Raw genomic sequence first — 26,673 nt, 5'->3', positions numbered from 1 at the left:
TAAGAGCATTACAATAATCTAGCCTTGATGTCATGAACGCATGAACTAATTGTTCCGCATTTGTCATTGTGAGCATATGACGCAATTAAGATATATTTTTAAGATGGAAGAATGCGGTTTTACAGATACTAGAAAAGTGACTTTCAAATATAAGATTGGTATCAGGTCACTTGGTCAGTTGTATAAAATGTTGACCAGTGTCCAGGTTTACAAAGTATGTTTACTGTATAGAAAACTGTACAGACATGTTGAAAATTAAGTACTAAAGGAATAGGCACTTTTAGTATAAGGCCATCAGGAGAACAATGCAGCAAGAGACATCAGCATCACTGAACAATCTGCAAAACATTCAGTCGTCAAGTGTTGTTATTAATGTCTAATGCCCCGCCACCTCTTAATGCTCATGGCTGTATGACCGTCACTCTTTGGTTTTGGCCTGAAGTTAGGCAGGCTTTATCCAGCATTTATGAAGTGAAGGCACATCAATTTATTGCCTTATGGCAGGATACACTGGTTTTATGAGTGATGATTTGGGCTGTAACTGTATTTGCTGGGAAATGAGGCTTGGTAATGCATAAATAAATGATGGAAGTACAAAAGACTGTTTCAAACAGCAGACAAAAACATGCTGAAAGAATCCCCCATCAAAAATATATATTAAAAAATTGTCCAAAAAACATTAACTTAGAGGTTCAGTACTTTCAACTAAAATTCATTCAAAATGTCAAAAGTTTCCTGGAAACATTAACAACAAACACAGAATCAAAGGCTACTGGTCTGTTGGAAAATGAGAAAGAATGGAGTGTTCTTGTGCAATGGCTGCCAGTTCTTTTAGGAACTCTGTGAAAAGAACTGTGGCATATACCTCAGTTTTGTTTAGGGGAACCACAGTTTTAGGTTGGATTTGGTTCTTCTTGATTCTGTCTGCTTCAGAACCATGGAGCCAATCTCCAGTCTGTGGACTCTGAGAGTCTAGATTGAAATGGAAGAAAAACCTAGTCATTGTGCAATATTTAAGCATTTTCATAACGTCTATCATTCAAACCAATAAAAGGATGAGTAACTGAACAAGTCAAATAAAGAAGATGAAGCAGTTTATATTGTCATAAAAAAAACTGAAACTGAGAAAAATAACTTCAATATCAAATAAATTAGATTCAGAGTAAAACAAAATGTGTGAATCAGAGGACAGTTTCTTCCACAGGTCTATATCTTTATTATATTATATTATATTATATTATATTATATTGAGTAATTTCGATGAAAAAATTTGATGTATGCGATTTTGTTCTCTCAATTATTTTCATAATTATCATATTATTTTCATAACTACAGTACACCTGTTGTGTGCAACAGTCTTCAGAAAACATTCTGCTGACACAGGAGTAGACGCTCACGGTGGGTCATGTTTATGAAACACGTACATATTGATCATTCTTAAAACAGTTTTGTGTTTATTAAGCTTTGATACATAGTGTATTAAATATAAAACAACATGACTAAAAGGATATGAACATTCTCTGACCTCTTAGTGAACTCTCTCTGGCCAATAAGCAGTGCTGAGCAGCTGTGAGGAGCTCAGGGAAGTCTTTATTATTTGCGGACCACTGCTCTATCTGGTTCTTCACTGAGGCCAGTACCTACAAAATTCAAAATGGAAAGGCAAGAAGGGAGAGAGAAATTAATGAATAAACAGATTCCACATTCTACTGATACCATGTATTAATGACCAAGCTTCACTGAGATTTTGAGGGCTACATGCCCATTTTGGAGAGACTTTTCCACTCTTTTACTGACAAAGGGGAAATCTAAATAATACCTTAAGTATTGAGTACAAAATCTTCCATTGACACTGTCATTCTGATATGTGCCACTGAGTACTGTGCATCTGAATAATATTAGAGTTATAGAGACAAATGCAACATTCACACCGCAGCTGAATGTGGTCCAAATAAAAAAAATGTATCCCCCAAATCCGAGGCAATGTTCACAAGCTCTTAAATGTGCCCCACATTAGACATTGGTCTGAACAGGTGACATTTCTAAATGGACATGCATACATAAAACACTCAAAGCATCTGGCATGTTAATCTGAATCTGAAAGAAATTTATTGAGCTTGGTTGTGTTGAACCTGATGTTTAGTGACATTCCAGGGACTCATTATTTTCTACATTAAGCATGCAATGACAGTGAATATTGAGTTAGTGTGACTTAAAAAGTGAAAGAGGGCCAAATTAAAAAACAAATTGTATTTGGCCAACAAATATTGCCTTACTGTCCATGTCAAAACATAGAAGAACAGAGATATGTATGCAAGTAGATCAGATACTGTATGTACTTCAGTACCTGGTATAGTGAGCGGACGCTGGGCTGGAACACCATGTTTGTGTTGAGAAGGAAGGAGCGCAGCAGGGGCTGAGGATAAGAAGCTAACTGAGCCAGGATGCCAGTCAGAAGCAAGTTCACATGGAGCGCGTTACTCGGCATGTTTTCTAGACGAGACAGCAGTACACTCACAAACGGCCCTAAAAGAGACAAGAAGAGTAGAACTCAAATAAATAGAACACAAACCCAAATATCATACAGAATATTAAACTGAAGTCAACACTAAATAATTCCAAAACTCTGCATAGTAGTTTATGGGGGTCAGAACTGAAGTCACACTTCATAAGATATTTTAGAATACTTTAGAATAGAATCAGCAACATCAGTTGCAATCTTTCTTGACTCGTACTTTGATTTAATTGCCATGCAAATGTAAAATGATTGAACAAATTGTGTATAGATGCCAATTGTTGAGTTGAACAGGCCATGTGACATTAGAAGCAGAGTACTGCTGAAATTATAGCATACTGCATACTGTTTTACATGAACAGGCAATATACATTAATGCAGTGTTTCCCAACCTTGTTCCTGGAGGTACAACAACAGTGCACATTTTGGATGTTTCCTTTATCTGACCCATATACAGTATTCTGGTCTTGGAGTCTCTACTAACGAGCTGATGAGTTGAATCATTTGTGTTTGATTAGGAAGAGTTGGAAAATGTGTAGTGTTGGTGTGCCTCCAGGAACAGGGTTGGGAAATGCAGTATGCTAGTATTCCATGTCTAATACAACATTTGATTAACTGTTTCAGGTATAGAACAAAAATTTGACTCTGGCTGTATCCGAAATCACCCCATAAGCCTCTCATTATGAGTCCATATCAAAATATGTTTTCCGACCTGTAAAAGGCACAGAATGACCCTTGCTCCCACTGCGAGGTTTGGTCCCAAAAGGAGACAGCAATGTTTCTGCCTCTGGTGTCTCAGGTGAAAAAGAGTTAAAGTCTATCTCATCTTCCTCATCATTCATGAGGTCTGTAGGACTCTTGAGTTCACTGTCTGCTTTTGCTGGACTACTAGGCTGTGCACCCAGAGTTCTAATCAGTTCCTCATACTGGGCCATGAGGTCCTCCCCTTCTGGACCCATTGACTTGTGGTCTGATTGTGACCCTCTCTTTTGACTGTCCATTTCATTTACTGAGGAGCTCAAGCCATTGCTTATTGAAGATTCTGAATTTGTAGTCTTTTGATCAGTTACTGGTCCATCTAACACCTCCTGCTCTGCTGGTTCAGTAGGTCTGGATGAGACATGATAGTTGCTACCAGAGTCATTGGCATCCTTCTGAGCTACCAGGTCATAGACCATAACATCATTCTGAAACTCAGACTCTTCAATGTAAGAGCCCTTCACAATCATAATAGCAGTTCTCCTTAGTTCTTGAATGTGCTTTGGGGGTTCTTCAGGGATGGGACGAGTCTCCTGATCTTCCTCTGGATGCAATTGTGTTGGACAAGCATCATAGCTATCATCCCACTCCAGCTCCAGCATTCTGGGAGTAGCAGTGAGATCTTTGAGGGGTGGACCGGAGCGATGCATCTGATTTGGGGTTTTCCTGCTGGTAATTGGTTGCCGAGTCCTACCTGCTTCTTCCAAGGTACTACGCTGGTATTCCTCTGGAGGAGGGTTCTCACCGTCGTATGGGGCGGACCACACACGGCATGCTCGCATACAGTGACTGATGCCGTTTTGTGCATCGTACAAGTAGTGCAGGTAACTGACATCCAGGTAGATCTCTGAGCCAATGACACAGGAGTTACCACATTCGTCCTCCTCTGATAGGACCTCCTCTGATTCTAAAGTAAGATATACAAGCAATTTTAAAACTGTTTTTGACACACATCTCATTACATTTCATGACCTGTTTTTCAAAAATACTGATCCTAACAAAAGTAGTTCTCTGGAATTTGTATCAGCTTGTAAACACTTTAATAACAGGCATAGACATTAAGCGGATTACATGTCTGGAATGAAGAAATGAAGTTGATGCAGTGAAGTATGTTGCAGATTTAATCCATAAGACGGAAGTCACTAAGACGTAAATGGCATTTCAGTCTACAAACAGTCCACAGAGCAACTGGAGTCCCGTCATCTGAACCAATTTTGATCAAGTTTGATCTCTGTCAACAAATCTTCAGCGCATAATTTATTGGAGACCAACACAAAAAGATGCATGAAATCTTCTTGTCTCACTTTTGACATTGAAACCTGGAAATAATTTGATAAAGCACTTCTAAGGCTATGCAATAATCTAGGACAGGAGTGTCCACTTCTTGCTCCTGGAGAACTAATGCCATGGACAGTTCAGCTTCAACTTCAACTTGCCCCAACACAAATGCCTGGAACTTTCTAGTCAGCCTGAAGACCTTAAATTAGCTGGTTCAGGTGTATTTAATTGGGGTTGAAGCTAAATCACAGGACAGTGGCCCTCCAAGAGCAAGATTGGACACTAATAACCTAGGTCCTTAAAAGATTTAAAAGTCTTGTTATTACAATTATTATACATTATGCACACTGCAACCTCAAATGACATAATATGGCAAACAGTTCCACAGGAAGTAATGAAACTACATGATACCTATTGTTCCTGTATGGAAGCCATCAGTGACTTTTGACCACAAGATGGAGTCCAGTTTTCTAAGTGGCGGGGGGATGATATCTGGAGAGCAGCAAGAGGGTGTAAGGGCTAGAAACTTGGCAGCCGATACAGAGTAACAGTCTCTTTCTCTCAGGACTCTACGCTGACTCAACATCATATGGTTACAGGGGATCAGGTACCTGTAGGGGGAGGAGAGAGACAACTTATAGTGCCCAAAGATATGCACTTCTACACCCAAAGGGAAAGTGATTAACATGTCACAATGAACAACTGCTCCTGTGAGACTGTGGTTTACAGAACAGAGACTATGGTTAAGTTCACACTGCAGCCTTTGAGAATATTTAAAATACATATGATAAAAATCTTGTGTGTCAAATGAGTAAATAAACATGACGAGGTAGCAGAAGTATACTCACTTGAAAATCAACTGGAGCATGACATCCTCACAATATAAGCCAATGAGAGTGCGGAACAGAGCCAGAGATACAGTGCCAAGCTGTAACATAAGCACAGCCTATAAAACACACTACTACAAACAAAAACAGCTTAATGAAGACACTGAATGTTTAAAAACAATAAACCTAGTTGATGTAAAACATTATTCCATATTAATCTTGGATAAAACAAAGTTGACTTTCTCGTGGATAACAGGATGCTTAAGGCTCAGTGCTGTAGGGTGTTTTGTTTAAATACACATGCTATGAAAACTAATATTTGACTTCAAATATTAGTCTCATGTAGTAGAGTCTGCAATTGGAGAACGATTAAGAGTCTGCAATTGGAGAACCTTTACCTTCATCCCTCTACTCAATATACCAACCACTTCTTACAGGAATAGTTCACCCAAAAATCATCAATTAGTCATCCTCATGTCATTCCAAACTTATTACATTAGACTTTATATGGCACCAATGAAAGAATCAATGAGCGTGAGAACCAATGAGGTTTGTTTTTATGTGTCACACAATCATGTTTGAGATTCTGCAATAACTGATGAGATTTGTTCTCGCAAGACATGCAAGTACAGTACCTGCCATTTAGCTATTTGATGTGCTCTATATGTGCATTGATCAATTCTTATAAGTGAATAAAAGCATAACTTAAACCTGTTTATTATATATATTGATTGTCTCTTAAGTAGACTTTGATTAAACAGCTTAATTCATATGGATCACTTTAACAGTTATGTCTCATGAAGCCTTTGAAACTTCAAAGTTTTGGTGGAATGAACTTTTAATGGTGGGACAGAATTCTCTCAGGTTTTATTAAAAATATCTTCATTTCAGTTTCAAATATGAACTAAAGTCTTTCGGGTTTGGAATAACATGAGGGTGTGTAATTGACAGAATTTTTATTTTGGGGTGAACTAACCCTTAAATACTTTCGTAGCCTGACTTCACCCTTTATTTGAAGTATACAGTAGTGTTACTAACAATTGTTCAGTTGCCCATTCTCAAGTATGAACTGTTTTTAGATCGTTTAATATAAATGGCTGACATTCAGAATAAAATTGTGATTACCTGAAAGGGAGTATTGATGCGGCTGACTAGTGTGTCCAAAATATGTACACTGTCATGGCGATGGAGCAGAATGAAGCTGAGGAAGGTGTGCAGTAATGCAGGTTCAGAAACACTGCGTATAAACAGGTCCAGGTATGCTGTTGTGGTCATCACCTCTTCAAGTGTCAGCTACAGAAGATTAGGTTGCTTGAAATTAAATCTTTTTTATATCTGCTGTCGGATCTAGAAAAAAAATGGCTCATGGCTCACTAACCTTGTGTAATGCCGGTGCTAGAACAGGTACCAGAAAACCATTATGGATGTAGCCAACCAGCTGGTTTCTGATGGAAGGATGGGCCACCTGCACAGAAAGCAAAGCTAAACTGAGACACATTCACACTATATAAATGTGCTTTCACTTCCTTTTATCAACTTGGCACATAAAGATAAGGGACCAACAATAATGTTTATTTAAAAGCTCAACCTTTGTCTCCTGACATAAACTTCCTCTGCACATTTTTAAACATTCTTCCTGAAGTCTTGTGTCTGATTGTAAAATGACTGATCATTTTTGCTATAGACCAGTGGTGTCCAGTACTCTTTCTGTAGGGCTATCTTCAAGCAACTTTAAGCTCTAGCCTAATTAAACACACCAGCTGAATAAGGACTTCAGGATCACTAGAATTTTCCAGGAAGGTGTGCTGGAGCTAAACTCTGCAGGAAATAGACCAGGAGCAAGACTGGACACCTCTGCTATGGACAAAAACTCAGTAGTGCAGTAGAAATGAAGTAGCAATAGCACAAACCTGTATGACGGCGTTGCAGAACTCCAGGGAGTTAAGAAACTGCACAAGAGCGGGCAGCTGCTGCCAGTCTTCACGATGCAAACAGTGCCACTCCTCACTTGGTACATCTAACTTGGTAGGCAAAGACGAGTAAAGCCCACTCAGACCTGTAGCCAAAACCTTTAATCAAAACAAATGACATGTGTTACTCCATTTCATTCATCTGCAAACATTAAAATCTTCACCTGGGAACAACCTGCCAGGATTTTCTTCTCCTGGCTTTGAAATCAATGAGAAAACGTAACTGGATGAATTATGGATGAGCACTGCTGTGGATGCCAGGTTTATAATGTATGAATATTGAGTAAATGTAATAGCCAAATAACTCAAAATGCAACGTGTGCACATTTGAAGAAAGACAATCATTATGTAATAGCACAACAATCTTTAGTTACATGCTTCCTGGCTTTATTCACTGGCAGATGCATGTGAGGTCACATAGGGCTGAGAGAGCATGTGAGGCTGAGAGTGCATGTCTGCTGCCAGACTCTATTGAAGTTGAGGGTGATGTCATCTTAGTAAGAAGGGTACTCATCTATGGTGTAACGGATCATTATGCAATTATCTCTAATTACTTTACATAAGCACATACTGTGCTGCTGGAGGCCCACAGTGACAGATATTCGAAAGAAATTCAGAAACAAATTCAGGCATTCACTAAAGCAGTTTGACTGTCCAGACTGGATTTCATTGTGATTTCATAAACAGACAGATAAAATTACTTAAGTGTTATTTATGCTCAAAGGCATAATAATTATAACTCAAAGTTATAATGAGCATATTTCTTTAGGGTTTGATAGTTCATATAATGATTATTATGATATTGTACAGTATGTGTAAATTCAGTTCTGGTTTTGTATTTTTTTGTTTTGTTCTGTCACATTTAACATTACTTGGCCCAAATTAATGAGTGTTTATGGATTCAAAAATTTCATACAATACTAATAAGCGTTCATTTTTTTTTTTTTTTTTTTTATCGGTGATAAAAACAAAAACTATTGGTCTAAAAGGTTAAAAATAAAACAAAGAAAAAAAAAAGTTTTAAAAGTTGCAAGTAAATTTAGGCATCTCAACATGCATATTCATTTTGAAATGTACTAAAGATTACATTTAACAGTGTTATTAAATATTTTAAATAAATAATTCTTTTGATTAAGATAAGATTTTAGATTTTTTTTTTTTATGTGAGCAGATGATGGCAAAAGTTATCTAAATGTACAAAAAAATATATATATATATATTGTGTATTTTAGGCAACGTTCACACTGTCAGTCCAAATCTGATTATTTGTATATCTGTGTATCTCTAAATGATTCACTGTCCACACTAGGGCAGTCATGATTATGAAATTTGGGTGACGATTAGGCCTAATTGTCTAAGAAATTATGATTATGAGAATAAATAGTCTATTTTAGGGCTTTGAAGATTTTGATGATGAATTGTCTGTTTTAAGGATTTGTCATACTTTTTTGTGCGCATCTATTTTTATTATTATATTGCATAAATATTATAATTAGTGCTGTCAAAATGATTAATCACGAGTAATCACATCTAACATAAAAGTTTTTGTTTATGCATTTTATATATATATATATATATATATATATATATATATATATATATATATATATATATATATACTACAGATGTTGTCTTACAACATGACAATGAGTATAACAAGACAATGACGTCTTATGAGGCAGCAGCAGAAACACAGGAGGATGGCATGTGTGGCTTTATTCCCTGCTACTGTGAAGTGTGTAGACCAGGCTGACTAGCAGTATATTGTAATATTTTGCTCGACCTGCACTTCACAACAACTTTGTTTCTGCAATTACTTTTTCAATTACGTTTTATGTGTCATAAAAGTAATTTTAAAAGTCAAAGTCAGGCAGAAAAGCTATGTGAAATCCAATCAGATGATTTCAAATCACATATCTGTAGCTTAAAAACAGATTTGTAAAAACTGTATTTTATGTGATATTTTTTTTTGTCGTTCACACAGGCTAAATATAATTGGATTCAAATTGGTTTGACAGTATGAACAAGGCTTTGATTACATTGGGATTCAATACAGTATTTTGAACAAGTGAAATGGGAATGCAAGCCAAATGGAAATTCCTTTTTATGCACTCAACACTTCAGAAAGCACCAAGGTCCCTAGAGACTATTTAATTAAATGGTAATTTAGGCAATGCACAGCATTAAATAAAGTAAGCCTACCACAGCAGTAACTTGGATTCTGTCCAGAAGTGCTCAAGATTATCCAAGTAGCTTAAATAGAGAGGAAAACAAATAGAGAAAGACTATAAATAAAAGAGGACGACCTACAATAAGAGACTCATACCGGACAGAAATAGGTGTTCTCCGCAATGTGTTTGGCCACAACATTGTTCTCAGCAGAGAGAGCCATGATAAGCAGAAGCGCATCCCTGGCCTGCTGTCCGACTGACCCTTCCCTGTGTATGAAAGGGATGAGTAAGGAAAAGATGAGGAAATTAGCTGCTCCTTGGTCCTCACTTGTATGGAAAAACAGCTCCAGGACCGATGGGTCTTTAGCCAGGACACAGCACAGCTGGTTCAGGAGCAGCACAAGTTCTGTCTCCACAGTTGAAGAGCTCGGACCTGACGGCGAGCCAGAGCAGGATGACAGGAGCATCATCAAGGGCTTCAGTACAGGTTTATGATGAAGTAATGGCTGCTTGGCTTGTCCGATCAGCATCTCATACATCTTCAGTTGCTCTATTTTCATATCATCTGTGAATTCTCGCCTCAGGCTCCAGATAAACAGTCTCTCCAACACGTTCTCCATAACCACAAACTCCAGGATGGGCCCCATGGCTCCATTTTGACCACACTCCTCCTCCATGAGAAGGAAGAGCATGTGCTCTACATAGTTCTGCACAGCGCTGGCCTCATCGCCAGGGATTGGTCCAAAACGTAAGCTGCCGATTCCTCCGCCCCCACCAAGACCGTGACCTCCACCCAGGCCACCAACATTACTGCGCAGTGGATCGTGCTTCTCTAGAATCTTTACCACCTGAGAAAATGTCAAGAGATCAGAGATAGTTCAAGCTGGAGAGAACGGTCAAAGTTAACATTTTAACATGCTAATGCTATAGAAAATTACGAAAAGTTCTCTCTTTACAGTATGAAGTCGCCCAAAGTGTTCTTAAAAACAATTAGATGAATATAGTTGTTATTATTATAGTTAATAGTTATTATTAATTCTGTAATATATTATGCTAATTAAATCAGAAGTAGGTGAAAGCTGCTAATCCTGATCATCTGAAACAATGAGCCCCCTGTCCTTGTGCTGATCCATTAACATTGCGACAAAACTCCCAGTCAGGTGTGTCAGACTAAGATTTTGTCATTTACAGAGCCAAGGAAGAGGAAGTGCAAGCAAGGGCAAATGGCATAATGCTCTTAAAGTGTATCATTCATCAATGCAAAGTAAGCAGGAAGAGGTGAAAGAGTGAAAGTGTTAACTAATGCAACGGAGTACTAAACTATTCAAATGATTTGATATGCTGTTACCAAACATACTAGCTTGCTTTCAGAAAACCACCCAAATTTCTGTCTTTAGAGTTTCTCTAATGGCCTGAACTTGTCTTCTGTACCCAAACAATGCCTCCTATGTTCTGGAGCATTCTGCTGAATCAACAGGAGAGGTCAGGAGCCTTATTCACAGTGTAGCATTACAACAGGATAGCCTGTCCTAAGACCAGTTCAATCCAGTTTAATTTACTTATTTTAATTATCGAAAATTTTATATTTTATTATCCTCAAAAAATACCATTTAAATGTAAATATTTTATTTTAATTGTTTTATCATGACGCTTCAAAACTCGTAAATAAAAAAACACTACTTGTATAATATTTGGTTTGTACACTTTTCAACTAACAACTTATTTGTATAAGAACTGTATATATGCTGTATATTCAAAATTCATCTAATTACATACAAAACAAAAGTAGCAAGCAGGTTGTATAGCAGGTGGTAACGGTTATCTTCTGTCTGCCAGTTATATACTGCATAAAACAATATTTCCCGTACGAAAAAAAAGAATTAGCAAAGAATTTTAAGAAAAAATGTAATCTCTCATTTGGAGGTCAACACAATGGTTGTGTGTGTTTTTTTTTTGTTTGTTTTTTTGCCAACAATAGCAACATGTGTATATAAAACAGAAGAGAAATAGCATGGCATAGTTGAAGAGAGTGTTGTTTATATTTATGAAGAGCAAGATATTGGAAAGATATTGCGTACCTGCGCCCAGTGGTTTTTGAACACAATCATGCATGTTTCAGGGTCTACTCCTTTCAGGACCAGTGACTGGCCATCTCGGTTCCCATCAGCAACCATGGATGTCATTGTTGTGCCCTCACTAAACCATCATGTTCAGGTTGCAGGGTGGCGCTGATAGCAAATTTCAATGTGGACAACTGCACGGTACGGTAGCATTAGACACTGATCACCTGCAGATGAATAAATCACAGAAAAGCCTAATTAAAAAAAAATAGGAAAAATTAAATGAACAGTTTCAATAAATCTGAAATTGAAACAAAAAATGTATTTATTAATGAACTAACTAATGTATTAAATCATACACACATACATACACGCATACAAATAAAATATAAGCACAAACCAAACACAAATAGTAACTTCAGAGAACCATTGGGTTGTGGTCTTTTTCAAATGTGCATCACTTTCAGTAGATGTCTTGGCAACAGCATTGTGTCATCTTTAGAAAATCAAAGCCTTCCATGCAGGATTTGCTGGGATCATGTAGCTGCCTAAACCCTATACATAAGAGGGACCTCTTTATGAAAGTGAATGAATGCACTGCCATCACTTCTAGATGTTAATCAACAGCATGTGGATGTGAGTGTTATGCAATATCGTAGCCTACATGTTACGGCTTATGTAATGCTTTCTAAAAAAATTTTTTTTAGCAATACCGCATAGCTTTCTCTCTACTGTATATGCCAAGCTATTTTTATCAAATCAATAGGCAGACCCACAGCCTTAAGCATTTAGATAACAGCTATTGGCTTAAACCAAATGTGTGTGCACTAATGATTCTAGATGGACACAAAGATAACCATTGTCTCTCTAGTCAAAAATGAGGGGAGAATTATCTAGGCTATAGATTCATGGTGTGTGTGTCTAAAAGATGAGCAAAAGCATAAACAATGGCATTCTCCACAATCCATGTCGTCTGGAGTTCTTTCTAAAGAAAGATCAAACCTCCAAGAATGCAGTTGTGACCAAAAATCGTATATATTTGAGATATATTATTGCACGCTCAGGGTATTCGCTCAAGCTTCATGAGATGCATGCTGGGATGCCGTTTAAACATATAACATATGTTAAACATTTCCATGTAGGATGTTTGGCTGTTTTTCCTTCACATTCATTCACACTCATCAATTTAAAAATTCTTAAAAAAAAAAAAGCAGTTATGTATTTTATATTGACCTTGAGATTTGAGAATTGAGATTTGAGAATTGAGAAACTGATTTTTTTTATGAAGAGACCATTTTTAATAATTTTCCCTTTAAATAAATGCATGATGCAATGCTAAATACAACACTATAATACTAACTAAAACACTATATTAAAAACATAATATGCACATTTTATTCTCATTCTTCTTATTAACAATGGTCAAACTAGTCAGTCTCTCTCTACATTAGATTCAAGTTTAAGAAGTGTTCTTCTCAGCATAAGCATGTGTGCAGTACACCTCTACAAACAGGACCCTAAATGAGTGCATCACACACCACAACTGAATCTTTACACTACAATAACCAGCCAATCAGTAGCCAGAAACCATTACCCATGCCTGAATTAGAACCAATCAGTGCAAAAAGCTCAATCTATCTCAAACATAAATGTGACAGAAATAGGCAGAGATACACGTGGGGCTATCCACTCTCACTAAAGCACAGACACAGAGGGGAGACCGTCAGAATGGATTTTAAATTTCCACCTACCTCAGTCAGACTACTGCTGAAAGCTGCAGCCGGGGATAAAGTATTTCGTATGGCATAAAACATCCACATCTTCAGAGGGTTCAGGAGTCTCTCCTGAGACATGTAGATTAAGATCTAGTCAAAGGGGGCTCTGAAAAAGATTTAAAAAGGGAAAAAAGGGGCATGACTAGATGGATCAGAGCAGTGACAAAGAGCTTTAGAACAGTACTGCAGAAGAGCGGGAATGAGAATGAGGGAGACACCAGAAGAGGTGGGAATTCAGAAACGCAGAGAGCGGGAGAAGGGGAGAGAGGGAACTAGTGTCTGTGAAAAATCCTCAAATAAAGTTATTCTTAAATCCCATTCAATAAATGGACAGACACAAAGAGCATGAAAATACTGATCCCATGAGCCACTGCAGCTTCAGGAGATAATGTTTAAACTGCTGGGGATCATTTTTCCCTTCCTTTGTCAGGACCAGCCCTGCCAAAAAAATTATATATCTTGAAGTTATATATCTTGAGCACCAAATGGGAATAGTTGAATTAATTCTGATGGATCAAGTGACACTGAAGACTGTGGCCAAAGACTATAGAATAACACAGGACGAGACGAGTCACTCTTATTGTTTTGAAAATGGAAAAGTGCAAAGCTCAATATGGCGGAGTAAGCCCCGCCTTCTAAATAAGAGCCAATCGGCAATTGGTAAAGTCATCACATCACTGCAGCTGCCGTTAGAAGCTCCGGTTAGTCAGATGCGCACTTCTACTGGGCATGCGCGTTAGCTTGATCCAGCCTGAAAATTTGTTTTACAGCAGTGGTTCCAAATCCTGGTCTAGGAGCACCCCCAGCACTTTTAGGGGCCTCCCTATTCAAACACACCTGATTTAACTCATCGGCTCATTTGTAAATACTCCAAAGCCTTGTTCAGACTGTCAATCCAAATCTGATTTTTGTGCATATCCGTTGGAAATCCAATCAGATTTAGCAAGTGTGAATGGCAAAAAAAAATAAAATATTATAATAATCCCATGAAATGTGGAATAGAGCCACACATACCAGCCTCCTACAGTTCTGCCGCTGCCTCCTAAGATGCAGTAGTCCAGCGCGGCGGCTACACATTGTCATGTTGTAAATAAGACAACATCTGTATTGCAAATAGGGTTGCAAAATTCTGGGAATTTTCAAAGATGGAAACTTTCCATGGGAATGAATGGGAATTTAAGGGAATTAACAGGAATTTATGGGAATAAACGGGAATAAACTGTGAATTTTCAAATTTGAAGGTTGGCTCTTCATAGGGAACTTAAATATAGTTGAGGAAAGTATATTTTAGCATAATCTTGACTAAAACAAACAGATGCCATTCAATTACACTTGAATATCCATGCCATTCCTCAATCACATGCACATATCACACTGCTTACTGCATGGCTATTGAGACCACACCCCCTACTGGCACTGTGCATGCCTCCATCACATGTACAGAAGCCCAAAGCACAAGACTATTGAAGGCACACATTTGAGCCTGTGGACTAAACAAAGTGAAGTAAGTTTTGATTATATTATGGGGAAATATATTTATTAAATGTTTAAATTGCAAATATCACATACAAATGTATTCATCTAGTAGATAGCAAGCTGATAAGTTAGATGCTAAATAAGCTAGCATAACTTTATTTACCACATAAGCAGGGCTGGGCGGTATGACGGTATATATCGTTACCGCGGAAGAAAATGTCAACCGTAACAGATTTTTTTATTCCGTGTATACCGCAACATGTAAATAAGAAGGCGTGGTTAACTCACGTGCAGCGTGCGTGAGACTGAGACACTGATGTTTGTCAAAGAAACATGAAGAAAGACCAAAAGGATCCACAAAAGGAATTACGTTTTCAAAATTAACGTGATATTTTCGGGGGGAGGCGCAGAAGTCAACTAGAGCAGTGCAGCACACTGAAAGTTTAGAGAGACGCACAACGGGGCTTACTTGACAACAAGTTCATATCAATATTCTAACAAATAGAAATAACCTTAAATAATGTATCTATCCGTCTCTTATGTGTACAGTTACTTTCAGAGTGGACGCGCAAGCGGTTGCCGTGGTAATGAATATTTCCAAAATTCCCCAGCTTAACTTCCCATGGAAATTTACCGGAAACTTTCCGGAAATTTACCGGAAATTTTCCGCCCCTTTGCAACCCTAATTGCAAACCCCTCCATGTTGCGGTTATAGTTGTCATTTTTGGCGTACCTACCAACGCAACGTCATTGCCATAGAAATCAATGCAGATATTCCAGGAAACGAAAGAGAGGCATTGGACACACAAATTGGATCTGAACAGTTGCGATACACGATGTGGACAGTCAATAATTTTAGATCAAATTACAATTGGATATACAAATATTTAGATTTGGACTGACAGTGTGAAAAGTAGCCCAAGACCTTAGATATGTGTGTAAGATAAGAGAGACGCCAAAAATGTGCAGTGTTGGGAGTAGCCTACTCCAGGACCAGGAAAAAATGTATGAACGGGAAAGTATTTTGAAGAATGTCAATGTTCAGCAGAAGAAAGAAATTCATACAGGTTTGAAACAACTTGAGGGTGAGTAAATGATGACAGAATTTTTTTATTTGTAAGTGAACTATTCCTTTAAGTTCACTTAAATTTGTTGTAGATCATTATACATGAGGTTATGATGCCTTCGGAAGTTTACTTAAATAATGCTTTCATACAAAAACATTGTCACTTAAATCGTTGACTGGGTAGCAAGGCAACAATCTTCAGTTTCAGACACATACTGCAACTGTGCATCAATGCCCAAACAATGTACCAGTGTGACAAGTGGACAAGTACATCTACTGTTAAGCATATGAACCTGGCTAGTGACTATTCAGCAGCATTACGCCTCATGCCTGACCTTTACTGAGCGATCCAGTTGACTAGACACAAATCAAATTCAGTTATATTGTCTGAATGCCATGTACTATGAGCTTCTGAAAAAATTTGCTCATTTATTGCAATAAAGGCAGCTTACTTGCCACTTCTGGAGGAGGTCCAGATGCAGTACACTCACAGGAAATGACCAGGGTAAGCGTTCTGTTATCAGAAAAACGTGACCCAAATTGCGCACACACTCATTAATCAGTGTGAGAGAGGGGTGGACAGAGTAAACCACTGGAGAGGAAACTACACTGGATTCTTGATCTTGATCTACTTCTTAAAAGAGATCACAGGAGATACTGGGACAGAGGCACTACAGATATTAGGAAATGACTTTCCTGACAGAGCAGCACAGATGTCTTATCTTAGTAATGGTCTAACGTGTGGGTGTATGAGAATGAGGTCACTCATGATGAGCAGCATCTGAATTTACCTCAGATTAACAGCACTTATCCAATTATGGTCATTTAGTTAAGTATGTTAATTAGATACTTTCCACTTCCTGAGAAATTACAAACCACAAAAAAAGAATGATTTTATGGTAAATGTATAATCCAAAAAGACAGTCTTACAACACTTCTCCATTTTTGCCTGCTTAGGACTGAGAAACTGAATTTGATTTGAGCACCAATGCTGGTCACATCCTATAAAGCAGGTCTGAAATGACGTCACCCTTTAAATGTCATGCCACACCACTGAAAAACAGGTTTCATGTGTTTGTAGTCACGCCAAAACTCACAGGACCTCATAAGAGCACCTGTTCCCATACGAGAAAAAAAAAATCACTTTAAAAAGTAATGTGATAGTGGTCAGGGCTGGACTATTTGTTTGGAGTCCCTTTGTGATTGACTCTCCTTTGAGAATGGGTTGGGTTTCACGCCCCGCAGGCCAAAAGGAGTGTCCTTGGAGCTTTTCATGCTGAAGCGAGAGGTTGAGTAAGACAGTCCCACCCTATCACAGGGCTGTCGTAACTTGTGTTGGAGACTGTTCTGTGCGCATTCATTTACTAGCACTTGCCTGACACATTCCACACCATATGTTCGACTGCCATATGTCAGATCAGTAGCTCAGAACATTCATTTGAAGCAAGGCTGAAATGAGGTCGGTTAAATGAACAGCAGCATTACTCAGAAAAAAAACCTCATTAAGATATATGTAGACTTTTACAAGTCATTGAAATTTGGCATTAGGGTTAAATAATGAAACGTAACAAGAAAACATAAAATCTATTCTATAAAACTACACTTTAAATTCTATTCTTAAAAATAGTTTAGTGTATTGAAAACTAAAATTACTAATTTTAAATTTGAAATTGACTAATTTCAAATTAAAAGTTGCATGTAGTGTGAAAATGGGTATTCACTGAGATTTGCTAAAGAAAGAATACATTTAACAAGTTACTTTTTTTACAGATTAAATTTAAATGAGTGGTAAATGATGGCAAATGTAATTTAAATGAAAATAGGGGCAAATGAGCAAGTATAATTAAATATTCAATATCCAATCATTTCATAATTAATTAGCTCTTGCAATTCATTTGATTAAATGTTTAAATAGACTGATAGCCATAGGCATGAACATTTCAGAAACATAAAATAAAACCAAAATTAACAATTACCAATAGACAGTAATGCATGGTTTTTGATCTCGAATGACTTTGAAGATGGGAACACCTGGCCCTTCCTCTTTTCTCTTTCACTCTCTCTCTTTCTGTCACACTCACAGTGATGCACGTACACATGAAGGACGCCCAAGCAAATCAAAGCAGGGACATTTCTCATGATCAAGCGCTGTCTGAAGACACACAAGGGAATTCACCAGGAGTCCTGCATGGTGCCCATGGTGACTGGGTGACGTGAGGGCTATTACAGTGACAGAGACTACTGAAAAATTTACAATGGATGCAATGAGACAACTACAGCCTCAGGTACTGATCCCGGCTCAGGTCACGATTTCTGACCTGAAAGCAAACCCACACATGAAAACACATTTTCAAAAGTTACACCTGCCCATGGAATCGTAAAGGGCAGCAATGCATTAAGATCTTTAAATGATTAGTTTTTGTTTTGCAAAATGCAGCAGATAACCAGAACCCTTATCATAATTTTATGGCCTGTGAAGGTTTTACTGTATGCACGCTAGATCCAAACACGTGCTGTGCGTTATACTACACTGTCTGTTCCCTACCCAGAGTTCAAAGCACCTGATCTGCATAAATATTATTAACACACCACCTGTCTCCATCTCCTGATTGTTGGGAACTGCACAGGCCTAGAGGTAACTTGGGACCAGTAACTATGGGGACATTCGCAACCCGAGTGTTACTTGCAAACAGGGAAGTGGGTTGGGGAGACAACGCCTTTACATAATGCAAGAGAACCCATGCAAATATGGCATGTTTGCATGTTTTCATACAAAACATGGTTGGTGTTCATCTTCTGTTTACAGAGCGTGACTGTTTCCACACTTACAAGTAGTAAAGAAAATCTGACACAACAATCCTGACGAAACACACACAGAGAGAGAGAGAAACAGAAAATCTATGACACCAAGCAAGGCAATCCTTCCCAGTTCCCACAGAAGAAAGCTTTTCAAAATGAAAGGATTTTATGATGCTGCCTGTTACACTGAGATAAAACAAAACTATGGTGGCCCCATTAAGTCAAACAAAGGAACAGCAGTCAGGTGTTTGCCTTTTGTGATAAAGTACACCATTATGTGAGAAATCCTGCAGGCTTAAAGGTGTGCTCACTATTTAAAAGTAGTTTTATGCTACACAGAGTGGGTTGTGCTCTCATGGGAGCCGACAATAACATTTACAATTCTTTTTTATGGAATATTACAGCATTTATTTTAAATTATTTAACTTTTTTTAAATTCATGTGCTCTCGTAATCTTTAATCTGAATAACTTCCCCTCCCTCTTGAAACAACATTTCTTCTTTTCTTTGATGATGTGTTTACTGGCACGAGGGTGGGACATCCTGTCACTCACATGAGATCACAGCAATAGCAAACCTCAGCCATCCAATCATCCAATCAATTCACAATAGACCAAATCAAGTCCTACCCTATACTTTTTTTTTTCTTGCTGTTTCACTAAGATATACATCACAACTTCTGTTTCATGCCGACTTTAAGATCACATGACCAACTGTGTCACGCAATTGACTGGGCTACTCACTACACTCTAAAAAATGCTACGTTATTTTTTCTACCCAAACTATTTTTTCAGTGTTTGGGTAGTTTTTGTTTTGGTTATAGAGCACAGGCTTTTTGCATTCTCTTCAGAGAGCAGTTCTCAGCGTCACCAAATTGGTGAATTTCTTTGGTGTTTTTACATGTTTGCGTATGTTTTATTTCATTTATAAAATTGTTACTGTGCTGTAAATCATTTAATCTTATGCAAGTCACCTAAACTAGAGTCGCACTGATTCCTTGCATAAAATAAATGATTTTATGCACAAAGATACTGAATCTAACTGGGCACTGTTTGTTTATGGGCAAATTATAGATTCAGCTATGAGTGAAACACAGGGTGGCGGTCTGAAGTTAGCAGTTCCACAGCCGAACACAGTGGAAACGGGATAACAGAGACTGATTGATTACACTTGAATTACTTTTAATGTTTATTTTTTACTTCTTAAATGTTTGTTAAACTGGCAATAAATTAAATGTTTTAAACCTGCATAAAATACTGTATTAAGAACAGGGCTCGCAAAATCGCCTGCCCGACGTCCCGGGGCTATTGTGTTTTCCAGTCGGGCTACCAAAATTCATAACCGGCCTGCCCGACGGGCTATCTAAAATAGTGTTCGCGTCAGTCTTGTTATAATCAGATTCAGCGCGTTCTTCATCTTCAATCCGCAGCGGCTCAGAGCAGAGCGCACGTCAGAAAGGTGTGTGTGTGTGTGTGTGTGTGTTTATCTGAGTCTCATTGGTCTGTCAATGTCAGAATATTTTAGATGACCAATCAAATCGAAGTAGGCGGGCTTTATGTTCACAAGAAGCTGCAGAGCGCGAATTTGAGCAGAGCAACTAACTGACGCTTCAGTTTACGGTCAAGTGCGAGATAAGATGCAAGTAGCTAAACTAAACATTTCATATTTGACAGCTTTTTTAGGTCATAAATATGAAACGATAGACAAAAATAATCAGACAAACGAATATACTTTTGTCGAATTTCGCCATTTTGAACTGAAAATAGGCCTATGTAACGTGACTAATAATTAGTTTACTGTCATTGTGAGGGGACATTAGAGCATTAACAAAGCCGTTTTCATGTTAGGCACAAGATTAATAATGAATGTGTGTGTACATGTTGAGAATTAATATACAATTTGTATCCTTCAGTAAATTAAAAAAGTTCAGCTTTAGGAGGGGAAGAGACAGGGCAAGATGAGGAGACTGAGAGAAAAAGAAAGAGTGATGGATAAGAGGAGAGAGCAGGTATTGACACATAATCTACTGCCCACTGACATTGTTTTAAAGCTATTTCTTATCCTTTTTTGGCATTCAAACGTCTTGAAATGGACATATCAGAGAAATAAAAAATGTTAACCCCCTAATAACCTTAAATGTAGGACCTAGGCCTATATGATTATAAAGCCCTGTGTTAGGAATAAGATCAATAATGAATGTGTACATACTGTGAATAAATTTAATAAACTTAGTTAGGCTACCTAGCTTTCCTAGTAGCTTTCAGTAAATTAATGCGTCTCAGAAAATTATTTATAAATCAACCTATCAGTTGACCCTATGTTTACTTCACTGACAGACAAAAATGAAAAGCCTATATCAGTCAAAGCTCAGCTTTAGGAGGGGAAGAGACAGAGCAAGAGAAAAACAAAGAGAATAGGAGTGTGATGCTGATGAGGAGAGAAAAATAATCAGCTGCCCACTTACATGGTTTTAAAGCTATTGTTATCCAATTTTTTTGGCCCTCAAAACATCTTAAAATGCACATATGTAGATCAGAGAAATCAAAATTTTCTCAGGGGTGCCCCCGAACCCCCCTAACTAGTCTACCTCACATTCGGGACCTCAGTGATGATAAAACCCTGCCATCTGCAGGTTAATGAAACTTAATAGTGAGCATTAGACCCTAAACTAAAGTGTTACTTTTTTTTTTATTATCATACCCTCATTGGGGGCTGAGCCACAGACACAGACTGATTCATTTTACATACTGGTCACACACCTTTCAGTTCAGTTAGAACCAGATGCATATTTATTGATATTTTGTGTTTTGACTACATTAATAAAATTGTCTTTTTATCTGGGCTAGTAAAATTCATTTCGGGCTACCAAAATCTGGAGAGTGGCTGCCCGAAGGGCTACCAGCGATTTTGAAATTTTGCGAGCCCTGAAGAACTACTCATTGAAAAAAGGAAGATATCACGTAGACCAGTGGTTGTGTGAGTATTTGACAAAAGTTTAGGTTTTTGATTTAAATTAATCTGTGTAGGAGGAATGCATATAAAGTCTGACGTGCTTTGTGTTTCATTGCGAAGGGTTACTCCGTTAAATGTGTGGAGAGAGCGTGTCTCAAACTCTATCTCTGCATATTCTGTGAGTTTGGGTTGCTTATAAATGTTCATCTGGGAACGCAACGTGCGCCATTTCACCAGATTTGTTACGTAAATAATTTACAAACCTACGCCAACACAGGAGAATACATAAATAGGTTTCTAAATATGCAAACTGTTCATTGCCAGTTTGCATGTTTTGATGTCCACATGTTCTTTGTAATGCTCTGTCGTAAAGAAGTGACCAAATATTAAAGACTAAGTGGACATTTTAATGAAATGTTTGGCCAATATTAAACAAGGATTTGATCTGCTGTAAAGTGTAACAACAATCACCAGGCCGTTGCGCCTCTGCAGGCATTTGTTATAATTTGTAATGTACATAATATGATTGTGTTTATATTATGTATAATAGCCTACATTATGCAGTTTAACAGTGTTGTTCAACAAAATCATATGATTACTTGCTTTTGATACTGATTACTATTGCCTCATTTTTAATATAAATCTATTTTAAGTCATTTTAAAGGCTATTATTGTTTGCATAGGTCTATTTTTAGTACCACAAAAAATATCTGATTACTCGATTAATTGTCAAAATAATCGACCGGTTCACACGATTACACAAAATAATCGTCACAGCCATAGATTAAGAAAAAACATTTCAAAGTGCACCTGCATTGTATTTTTCCAGTATTATATTTAGTCATTGAAGAGTTTTTAAAAATAGTGTTAAAATATTGTCTTGTTCTCGTGAACCCAATATTGTGTATCGTCTCATCTTGTGAGTGAAGAGTATTGTCACACCCCTAATAAATGCATAAACAATAAGAAAAACAAATGCTACAAATCCTCATAAGACACCCAATTCAACAGCGTAATCTAGCGGGATGGCATGGGCCTGTATGAGTGCCATTCACCTGTCCAAATAGAATAAGTGTAAGTACAAAATAAAATGTACAAACAAGCAGTGCCTGCTGGAGAGATGAAACTGAGAAAATTCATAGCTCCCAAGCTACAGATTGAGGATAAACAGCAAAATATCAAGCACAAACAGGATAGCTACAGTGAAATGCAGCAGCCAACTGCATTAACCATCTAGAATATACATTTTTTGCGATTGAATCTGAAAATGTAATTTATCAAACGGAGAAAAACATTTATGGCTGGGAATAAAACCCAAAAGCAAACACAAAACCCCATTTGAGGGAAAGGGTAAAAAGAGAAAAACAACAAAACAAAATGTCATTTTGTGTGAAAGCAGAAAAATGGGCAAAAAAGGGTAAAAACTACATGTAAAAAATGTAAAAAAAAAAAGGAGCCTACCAAGCCACAGCAGTTGATAAGTTTCATGCATTCAAGCAACCAGGTGTTGTCATGTAAATGAATGGCCAGAACATTAAATGTTTTCCGTTTTCAGTTGAAAACGGTGTTGTGTAAGCGGCCCCAAATAACTAATGATTTTTACAATGGAAATGAATCAATCAGAAACTTACTTAAAGGGACTATGTGTAGCTTTTTAGGTATTTTATTATCCAAAATCAATATTTGTATTAATAAATATGCCCTCAATGGTGTACAAATACCTATGCCAATGATCAGACTAATCCTCGTAAACGAAGAATTTATTATCTTTATATACATGGGACGGGTTGGTCCACGGAGGCTTCCATGTAGTTCCACCATCTTGAAAAACTATAATAGCAGAGAGGGACAAAAAGTACTAGGCCAACGCGTTTCCACAACGCGTTTTCGTTCAGAACCAGCGTCACGTGACTGAACCCAGCAGAAGCGTCAATGTTACGGTCTTAATTACAAGCTTTTTTTTCATTGCTTGGTTGTGAACTTTATTATATAGACAGTAGAACATTTATAGTTAAAAGTTAAAAAGGCTCTTTGATGAATAGCAGCTATTGAGTAAAGTAACGTTAGAGAAGGCTCTGATGATGATGATGATGATATCTAACAATGCACGTACTTCAAAAAATATAACGAGTAAAGAAGGCATTACTACTAATTACCATAGTTAATGTTTTTCACAGTCAGTAATTCGTACTGTAACATTCTTTTTTTCGTTGTTTCAAGTTTCAGTTTGTTTTAAATAACAAACCTGTTCACCCGAAGAAAAACTCGAAGTGCTATTATAAGACATCCCGTCATAGCTTTTTGGTACATAACGGCTACCGTAGATGCAACGCGTATTTGAAAAAGTGAGGCGCTGGAGAGCATTATTCGTTTGAATGCAAAATACAATTTCACCACTAGATGGGAGAAATTCCTACACACAGTCCCTTTAAGCTAGACAATGACTTTCTTCTAGAGCTGCTGTACAGCCAAAACTATCTTTGTTGCATTAATTTCCAATTATCACAATTAAGCTGCTTTGAAACAATTTGTATTGTAAAAAGCGCTATATAAATAAAGGTGACAACGCCTTCGTGACAACGAAGGTGAAGGAAGCTCAACACAATAGGACGAAGAAGAGAAGGCAAACAAAGGCTTACTGAAGGCACCTTTAAATTGATTATTGGCGTTAAACTTAGGCTATTCGAGTTCAGGATGTGTTCATGAGTACCAATCTCGTAATTTTACAATCTTCTGAAAATGCCTAAGGAAACAACATAAACACTGTACTGACATGATTCTGATATGACAGGCATGCTACATCATTGTTGGTTTGCTAGCATTTATCAAAACGTGTGAGATGTTTACATAATGAGCAAAGGCTGTTTGTGTATGATTCAAAGGGGAAGGGCAAACAAAATGAGGCAGATCGTAAAAAATGATAGAAAGAAGAGGGAATGTTTGCACCCTCACGACGTGGTTTGTCTCACAAAGCAAAAGAGATGCACGCATGCTCCAGTTACACAAGTCAGATCAAACGCAGAGATGAGAGAGACACAAAGTGCTTTTTGAAGTCTGAACGCTCTTTGCAGTCCCATTGAGCCATTTTTTCCTGTAAGCATTCAATGCCACTCTTTCACCAGGAGTCTCTGATGATTCAGTAAACACGATTTATGAATAGAACATAATAAACCAGGAAATTAGTGAAATAACTGGAGGCAGGGATTAAACATTTTGTTTGCCCAACATCGTGACATTCATAGTTCAAGTGATGTAATAATCAGTCACTATTCCCCCAGCATTCCCTAGTGCGTCTAATGTCACAGCTATGCAGTACTGAAGGTTGGTTGGTGTGTGTGTGTGTGTGTGTGTGTGTGTGTGTGTGTGTGTGTGTGTGTGTGTGTGTGTGTGTGTGTGTGTGTGTGTGTGTGTGTGTGTGTGTGTGTGTGTGTGTTTTAATCTTCAACACAAGACAAGGCTGAACCAAACAGGGGCAAGCAGAGGGGAGGAGCTACGGCTGGAATTGTAGGCTATACTGAAGTTTAGAAACAAGTTAAAGCTGTTAATCTGTCTTCTACTGCAAAAAAGTAGCATAAAAATCAACCTGAAGGGTTTCTCCTTTCAAAAACCATACAATCCATTATATTCAGCTTGGCAGCTACCGGAAAGCATCATGGACAAGCTTTGAGATGACGCATTTTAGAGTTATTGAGACTATATCTATGACAGGCAACTGTGGGGATGATAGCATATGTCAGTGTTTCCCAACCCTGTTCCCAGAGGCACACCAACAGTGCACATTTTTGGATGTCTCCCTTATCCGATCAATATATTTCTGGTCTTGGAGTCTCTATAAACAAGCAGAGTTGATTCAGGTGTATTTGATTAGGAAGAGTTTGAAAATGTGAAGTGTTGGTGTGCCTCAGGGAACAGGGTTGGGAACCACTGGCATATGTGACAACTTAACAGTATTTTTGCTGCTGTAAGCACAAATAAAAATTATTTTTTTATAAAATTACTTATCTATTTCAACTTGGTAGAAACATACTGCCATAAAGTCACATGGTTCCAACTTCCATCACAGGTGCAACCAGAAAAAAAGCTTCAGATGTGCAACTTCTTCACTTGTTGCTGAAGAATAACATTGCACAGAGGGATCTAGAGCATTCTTGGAATTCTCACACTTTCATACTAAATCTAGCAGTGATTTTCTCAGACCCTCCCGCTGTTCTGTCATATATTTTGGTTTCTATGTCCGTTTCTTCCCCCTTAACTTACGTTTCTGCTCAGCTCCCCTTTCATTTTTATTCCCACCCTTGTTAAAGTTTTCTTGACTGTCTCATTATCAGTGTATAAACGTTTGAATTCCAACTTCGTTGAGCCAATCCCAGCATACACACAGCATTACATTTTAAATAAAAATGATCCATGTGTAAAATATAGGTGTTTCCTGTATGACCAAATTCAAACAAAACATCTGTTGCATTTTTCATGTCATGTCAACAAAGAAACTTGGTAGCCTACACTACACAGAGGAAGATCTTTAGAGTGGACAATGGACTGAGTACGTGTATAAATAACTAGGTAGGTTATTAACTATGTGGTTATGTAAATAAGAGTTTTGTTTTAGTAGTCATGGCTCCATCAAGAGTCCACGCATGTTTTGAACCTAGACCAATCTGTTCATGTTCGGGCTGGATTAGAAACAAGGTACAACTCCGATTTCGAGCAGAACAACACAATAACCCGGTAGAATATGCTTTTTTTAAAACCATTAAACATATAAGAATAAAACAGCACCAACATAGACAGCATTGTAAAATAGCACATACTTCGCCTTTAATGTCCAAACGCTTTTTTTCTTCGACACCTGTCAAAACTTCGACTAAGCAGCTCCGTGTCCCTCTGTTATATTCCTCTGTCGTTGAACCAATCATAATACCGTCTCTTTTTCATATTTCATAATCGTGGCTCAGTGCAATTCGCCGCGACGGTTCTATTTATCTGTCAGATCTCACTTTAAAGATCCAGAGAGCTCTGACGCCAC

General features: G+C 37.7%; 1 protein-coding gene across 1 annotated transcript; it reads right to left on the bottom strand.

Annotated features, from left to right (window-relative positions):
• Positions 1–201: 201 nt before the first annotated feature.
• fhip1aa (FHF complex subunit HOOK interacting protein 1Aa) lies at positions 202–26,673 on the bottom strand. Its single transcript, XM_081361414.1, has 13 exons — positions 26,459–26,673; positions 13,332–13,461; positions 11,599–11,807; positions 9,676–10,368; positions 7,290–7,448; positions 6,758–6,844; positions 6,505–6,672; positions 5,401–5,480; positions 4,964–5,163; positions 3,228–4,181; positions 2,348–2,526; positions 1,526–1,640; positions 202–972 (listed from the first exon to the last, which is right to left on the bottom strand). Exons 3-13 carry the CDS (start codon positions 11,701–11,703, stop codon positions 770–772), a joined length of 2,943 nt encoding a protein of 980 aa, XP_081217540.1. The 5' UTR covers positions 11,704–11,807; positions 13,332–13,461; positions 26,459–26,673; the 3' UTR covers positions 202–769.

This window comes from Scardinius erythrophthalmus (assembly GCF_964197995.2).
Source record: "Scardinius erythrophthalmus genome assembly, chromosome: 3".
Taxonomy (NCBI): domain Eukaryota; kingdom Metazoa; phylum Chordata; class Actinopteri; order Cypriniformes; family Leuciscidae; genus Scardinius; species Scardinius erythrophthalmus.
This window is presented reverse-complemented; position numbering and strand designations above follow the sequence as displayed.